This window comes from Protopterus annectens, chromosome 1.part0 (assembly GCF_019279795.1).
Source record: "Protopterus annectens isolate FY-2018-M chromosome 1.part0, PAN1.0, whole genome shotgun sequence".
NCBI lineage: Eukaryota > Metazoa > Chordata > Ceratodontiformes > Protopteridae > Protopterus > Protopterus annectens.
The window spans coordinates 972,675,870-972,683,489 of record NC_056725.1 but is presented as its reverse complement, the minus strand read 5'-3'; the positions used below and the strand labels follow the sequence as shown (position 1 = coordinate 972,683,489).

The following is a 7,620-nucleotide window of genomic DNA, read 5'->3' as shown; positions in this document are numbered from 1 at the left end:
TGTAGAGGGAGACTGGAGCACATAAAGGAAGATTTCAATATGTGACACCACAAGCCCCTTGAGATGTCTCAAGCCTAGTTGAAATGGAAGAAAGATTAGGATTTTGAAACTTTTGCATTTTCTTGTAGCCCCTATCCATGAATGCAGAAGAATTTACTTCACACAGGGGTGGGGACATAGGCTGAACTTAAAAAGCCCTCTCTTTGCCTCCAACATGTAAAGAAAAGGACCATCAACCAGCCTGCAACTGCACGGAGGACCAGCAAATGCATGAACACTGACCACTTAGTAGGAAACCTCTCAACCGAGTTAAGAGTAATATAAACACTCCTATAATATAAACACTCCTACTGAAGAAGCAAAATTCCCAAATCATACAGAACAGAAGCATGATTAACAAAATATTTGGGTAAAAAGAAATAATCAAAGCAGGTAAATTATCGAGGAGACATGAAATTACCTGCACTCTAACAGAAACCCGAAAGCATTTTCTTTGTACTCAGAGTTAGGAAAATTTAAAAAGTGGTGGTGTGTGTGTGACTCTGTGGGGACAAAGGCCTAAACTCGCATAAAAGTACTTTCACACTTTGTGTTTTCCTGAATTGTTACAGCATCATAGTTGAACTAATTACATCTGTGGTATCACACAGTGGCGGCTGGTGACTTCAAATCAAAGGGGGGCTGCAGGAGACAGTTGAATGGGTGTGACCAACTAGAAAGGGGCAGGCTATGCTCAAAACCACAAAAACTGGGACTTTAATTAAAATACACTGGCCTGGGTGCCAAACCGTCATTATGAGAGTCCAATCAAGACAAAATGAAGTGCAGATGCAAAAAGTAATTCAATGCATTGGCTGCATGACAGCTTACTTAATATCTAAATGGAAACAAAAAGGTTGTGAGGCATGAACAAATAAATTACTTTTTAAATAAATTACTGCAATGCCATTCAAAATCAAGTATAAAAAAAACAAACAGCACTCAACTCATTTTCTCCCTGCACTGCAGTTCTAATTATAATTTACATTCAGCTTCATAAAAGTACCAAGTAACATGCTGAAAGTAGCAATCTCTGTGATACCCCCACTTGTAAAAATGTTTCTTATCCAAAAAAGACCTGCTGCCTGACAACAACCATTTGTTTCATGGGGAAAATGTGATCAAATTAAAAAATGAACAGCAAACAAGAAACAAGCTTGAGATAAATTGCTTAAAGGATTACTGTACAGGTAATGGACCACACAACAGATTAAACAGAATGCCAGTTTATGGGTAAAGCCTGCAAAGATGGCTGCAAGTCTCCAACAAATGTAATTAGCTTCTGAAAATACTGTAATCCTGTCTTTTATTACAAATACTGTCATACTGTCATATGCATTTCAATACCCAAGGCTTATACGTTATCTAGTTATGTAAATATTATCTGCATGGCAACAACAAAAAGGCTTTCAATGTTGGTAATTCTTTAACAGTATGCTTATTAAAGCTTACTTGCATCTTACAATCTCAGACAAGCTTACATGATGGTCATTTAAAGCATTGCTACTTAAACACAGAGTAAAAGGGACTGCAATAACATGCATTTTATGAATAAGAAGCAGTATAAAAGTATGACAGAAAACCAGAACATTCTGCAAAATCAAGGACAGATGAAAAGTCAGTGTAGTACTTGTGTCTACCTTGGATGGGGGGATACTCTGCACACTTACACTGCATAACTTCTCCTTGTCTTGCTTGGATACATCCAGAATCACTACATGGGGGAGTGGGGGTGGAACAAGTATGTCACAATTTGAAATGTCTATGGCTGACGGTGATGGCCCCGACACATTTGTTATACCTCTCAACCTCAGAGCAAAAAATCTGGACAAAGCCATAAGTAGAAATGGGACATAGGCCCCAAAAATAAGGACAATTTTTAAATATTGCTCTTATAAACTTAGAAAGCTAACAGAATAGTACATCTTGCATTAATATGAATTTTCTGAAGGGTATGAAATCTGAAACTCAAATGTCTGTCATTATTTTCTAACTTCAACCTTTAATGATTTGCCACTAATTTGCCAAAAAAACAATTTTATGAAAAATGGACAAAAAAATGTGATGCAAAAATATAAAATAGACACACAATACAGCTGGGAACCTGTCAAAAAGGGACACTTTTTAAATATTAGTACTGTTAAGTTGAGCAGCTGACAAAATAAGAGAACCTATATGCATTAACTCTGATCATTACAAATATTTATTAATTGTAAACCCTCCACATTTTCTTCCAAAACTGCCATTTTGCAAAGGGATTTATTACGGGGAGAGCAACATTTTGAGCCAAAGTTCGGGACAGTTGAGAGGTTTGGATATACCTAATTCTATAAAGCAATTTATTTGTGCGTACCTCTCAACCTCTTAACACAGAAAATCTGGACAACGCCAAATATATTGGGGGAACATACAGACAGTACTAAAAGTTGCTCTTAGACAGTTGACAGAATAACAGATCTTGCTTTAGCATGCATTTTTCTGAAGGGTATGCAGTCTGAAACTCAATGTCTGTCATTATTTAGTGACTTCATTCCTAAATGATTTGCCAGAAAACCACAAATTTTATGAGAAACAAACCAAAAATAAGAAGCAAAAATCTATTCATTTGTGAAAATCTGGACACTGGAGAGGTACTTTATTTCACCCCATTGACCATCTTCTTCTTTCGGATTTTCCTGGTTAGAGCCGCTTTGCTTCTACGATGATTTGGACTTCATTTAAAAGTTTTATCTTACATTTTACAGCGCAAACACTAATAGACATCTGCTAAACAAAGCAATACAGTCTCACAATGAAAATAAACTTAGCATTAAAACTTTTCTGCCCTTGAAATTTACACTAATTGAAACAGCATTGAAACCCACATTCAAAGAAAACATATGTGGCCAGTGGCAGGTAAAGATCAACTATGGGCTGTTTCAAATCATAGGCGCCTTTCACACAAAACATACGTGTGTTCTTTGATACACCTTCCTGACTGTATTAAATTATATTCATTGTATAATACAGTACAGTTGTTAGAGGGAATTTTAAATTTGTTTTGAACATTTTTCCAGTAAACAATGAAACAAATTGCATGCACCAATAATGACAAAACTGCCCAATTCAGAACATTTCCATCATAAAAGTCTACTCAAAATTCTACAATCCACCAGTATCAGTAAATATGCACAATCTCTGCAGAAGTAAAAGTCATTAGAGAGATCTGTAACTAACGAAGAGGTTGCTGGTAGAAAATAACTTTATTTTTCATTGTTTCATCTACAAATAAAGTGCCTGCTGCCCTTGAGGAATAAATTAGCCATGTTAATTTAAAAAAATGATAAGCTAGTAATATTGCAATAGGGAATGGATGGCAAACTGATAACAGGTTGATAGTTACTAGGTATATCCGCCAAAGAGGACATTCTCAGGACTGCAGCATCCACCCCCTTTAAAAGTACAACACAGTACAGTATCAGCAATGCATCTACATGCACCCAAGGTTGAGGGTTTGAGCCTGAGTTATTCTCTAGACACTAGTTATAGTTAACTGGGGCATTTTACACACACACACCTTGCGAAATTAGCTGGAGTTCAAAACTAAGTTCCCGGACCACATACCTTGAGCTGGAGTTCAAACTAGGTAGCCGGAATACATCTTGACCTGGAGTTCAAACTAGGTAGCTGGAATACATAAAACCAAGCCATAGCCAATTTCCTTCCTGTTTCTTGGCCACTGGATCAAATGTCTGCTCGCACACGTGTTCACTGCCTGTTGTTCCAAGCACGCACCGGACTGCAGACCTTGCAATCCGATCCCTTTCCAGTCTATGCGGTTGTAACCGCATAGACTTTTGGGGCATCTGTAGACTGCTGCCTTTTTTCCAAATTCGGACTGGTTAAACAGCAGTCCAGATTCAATTTTCTAAGCATGCATGCATGGAGTTCCGGGACATTTTTTATTTTTATAATTTTGTTTTACAGGTGGGGGAGGGGGGCTACAGTCCTGCAGTCCAATATCATGAGCCACCACTGGTATCACATTTTACCTATGATTTGGTGAAGTGTTCCCAACGTGCTGTGAATGCTTTTTTAACAGCAATAATTCAAGCAGCATTAGAAGAGCTGAAATTAACACTTTTTTTAAAAGCTAGCAGTACTTCTGGGTTTCACATAAGTACAGTTTTAAGTCTAACAAAACAAAGAAAATGTTAGCATTATCCATGCACTGTTCTACAGTGTCTTAAGCACTTCATCATATACAGACAAAAATCCATACTAGTGTTGACGTGAAGAAATGCAGAGAAAACATGGAAGGGGAAAAAAAGGAAATAATTTAGACAAAAATGAACTACAAACTCTCTATAATCCATTAAGACACCGATGAAAACAGACTGAGCATCCATCAGGTTAAACACTTTTGGAAGCAGGAAGGTGGTTATCTTGGTTAAACACTTTTGGAAGCAGGAAGGAGGTTATCTTGAGGATAAGCAATGGAGCAATCAGTTAACTCATGCCAGTGAATAATCTATTCACATCTTGTTAAAATAAGAAACGGTATGAGAAGGAGATAAAAAGAAAGAGAGATGATATTAACATAGTGGGGATACAGAATTCCAAATAAATGAAGCAACTACTGGCAAACGAATACACATTTATGAACAATAAAATATCATGTTCTATTTCGAATAAGAATGTTGACCACACTGTACAGGGATATATCTTGTCAGTGCAGCTTCTGCCAACATACCAATGCATTTTTCCTGCTGCTATTTCAATCTGTAGGCATTTCTTAAAACTACATATGAAAGCTTTATAAGACAAGGCTGAAGCAAAATAAATGCAACATTCACTCAAGTTTCAAATTATTTATCAAACATTTTAGCATCAGTTAAACATGAATAATCTACAGGAGTGGTATAGTGCAGTCAAAACCAAACTATATTTGGGGGGGGGGGGTGAAGCTATGAACTAAGGTGACCCATACAGAGCTGGTGTTTTATTTGACTATATCTTAACAATGTAAGCATAAACTGTTACAGACCCAAATATTCTGGAAAAGAAAAAATGACTGCTGGTTTTCTGTTTATTCACACAACAGAGGTAGTACTTTCAGGATTAACTCGAACCAGTCGAGATCCAGTTCTTAAATCCTGCAACTGCTTGGCAGGTTTTCCAACTCCTTCTTCAAACTGCTTCTCAACCACGACCAGTACAGTTTCGTATAGAAATGAAGCATTTTGTCTAATGAAAGATTTTTTGTCTGGCTCCTGTTCACACCGTAAACTATAATCCACATGCTGGACAGCCACAAGTATAATTTCTCTCAAACTTTCAAGAAGAACCATGTGGAGCTCTGGAAAATACAGCTTTAGGCCTTCCTCCAAGAAAAACATCAACTGTTTTGTGAATGCAACAATGGTATAACTAAGGTTCACCCAACAATCATCACCTGTATACTGATGAAAGTTATTTATGCCACAACTTTTCATTTCTTCTTTCAGTTTAGCAAGTGCCTCTGGAGTCATCAAGTTCATTTTTCTCCACATCTCCTCAGAATTTCGATGCTTTGTGGCTTCAATTATAATATCTTTGTTGCTCTTAAGAGCAGCCTTAACATCCTTCACCAAAAGTGATTGAAGAGTGAAAGTAAGGTCCAGTCCAATATCACTGAGCTGTCTGCAATGTTCTTTAGCAACTTTTACACATTCAGCAGCTGCAGGCAAGCTCTCCTTACTATCAAATACTTGTTTGCTGAAAGCATCCACAAACATTTTCATAGCAGAGCGAGACCACACAACAAATGCAGAGTAACATCCATTGTTCCCTGCAAAATCCATTTCAAACTCTTTTGCTGTTTCTAGCAGACTTGTGAAAAAAATGTTACAAAGCTTGTGTATATACAATAGGGTTGCTCCTTCAATTCGAAGCTGTCGGATAGCGGTCTGTACTGCTGCAGCACGGTTTTTCAGGAAAAGATCACAGGCTTTAGTTGACTGCCCAAGTCGGATCAACTGAGATACTGCCCTTCTAGTTGCTTTAGGTCCACCACGCAGAGACCTGTCAGGGGACAATTCAAACACCAGCACATCTGTTAACTGGCGAACCCTTTCATCCACTTTACCTTTTAGATCCTTTACTTGGGCCGTTACAGGTTTGTCTTTCAGATATTCATTCAGCTTATCCAACAAATCTACTGCGCCTTCAAAATCTCTCTGGGCAATACACACATCTAAATCCTCAGGCAGTTCCTGAATCCAGTCTAGGCTCAGATCCACCAAAACTTCACTAATGGATTCCTCATTTTCAAATGGATTACGGGGTACCACTTCAGGAGTGGCTGGAGAACGTGGTGTCTCAATTTCTTTCTTACGCCTGTCATCAAGCACTTTATTTTTCTTGGTTTCATCTAAAATTTCAAGCCACTCCTTCTTGATTTTTGTATTTTCTGCCTGGAAAATTCTGCTTTCTGGAAACATAAGAATTTTAAACATGTCTTTCATAGGTGGATTATCCTTTACATTAACAATAGCAAGACCATCGAGCTCGTACAAGGCATTGTACTTAAACCTCAATGCCCCTCGTCTTGCTGCTAGCCAAGTAGCAACCAGAAGGCAATCGTTCATTAAAAAAGCATGGACTTTTTGGATTGGGGACATGGAATCAACATCATATTCTGTTAAATCCCCATTATACACCAAGTATCTTCCTGGGGTTTCCAAAATATTATTGCAGCCTTCCACCTTCTCCAGCAAAGTTGTCAAAGTGCGCTGCTTCACCTCCTCAGTCTCTTTGGGAAAAGCGGACTGCATTTCCTTTGCAGTTTCATCCTTGTCAGCAGACAGCAAAGCCTGAGTTATACTTTCCATAATGCTCTTCTGCTCGGTAAGTATATGGCTCAATTGGTACATCTCACTCTCCAAGTAAGAAATCTCTTTTGCTGTTTCTATAAACTGACGATAATTTTTGTAAACATTCTTCTTCAGATTCTGGGCCGTCTCATCAGCAAGAGTCTGTATTTTCTGGCGATGTTCCTGTAAGTCACAGTCACCATCTGACTGCGAAGAAAGCGACTTCACGTACTGCTTTGGATCAAAATTAACAGCTTCTAGCTGCCGTCTCAGACGGTTTGCTGCATCCGCCATAATAAAACTAAAGACAAGAGCTTTGTCAGGTTCCGATCCTTAAAGCATAAAAACACAGAAAGTAGCCGCAGTAACAGCTGACTATGGGACAGAAAAGTCTGTTACACCACACCCTCAGGTTTTCAGTACTTCCGACAAACAACGGACGGTCTGCATATCATGTACGGCAAACACGCAATTGTAGGAGGAGACTTCAAGTCTACGTGACGTTTCAGTGATCAGGTTTATACCAACGACATATCGGCAAAAATATAAACACGTGAACAGACAGTTTACTTGAATATAGTTTGTATATACCACCCGATTGCATTTTGCTTTAATCGATGCTTAATAAGTGGTGAAATGAAAAGGAAAATGTATTTCAGTTTAGGATGCACCGTCTTGAAGGGCGGGTCACATCACATTACATTGTACTGTTCCATTTGTCAGATACAGTCCAGTGATGTTTTCTCCT

General features: G+C 38.2%; 1 protein-coding gene across 1 annotated transcript; it reads right to left on the bottom strand.

Moving 5' to 3' along the window:
* Positions 1-3,992: 3,992 nt before the first annotated feature.
* EXOC8 (exocyst complex component 8) lies at positions 3,993-7,389 on the bottom strand. Its single transcript, XM_044064634.1, has one exon. The coding sequence runs from the start codon at positions 7,164-7,166 to the stop codon at positions 5,112-5,114; it is 2,055 nt and encodes a 684-aa protein (XP_043920569.1). The 5' UTR covers positions 7,167-7,389; the 3' UTR covers positions 3,993-5,111.
* Between the last annotated feature and the right edge of the window lie 231 nt (positions 7,390-7,620).

Coding starts and splice junctions, on each gene's coding strand:
- EXOC8 (XM_044064634.1), bottom strand. CDS start 7,166: ATGGCGGATGCAGCAAACCGTCTGAGACGGCAGCTAGAAGCTGTTAAT.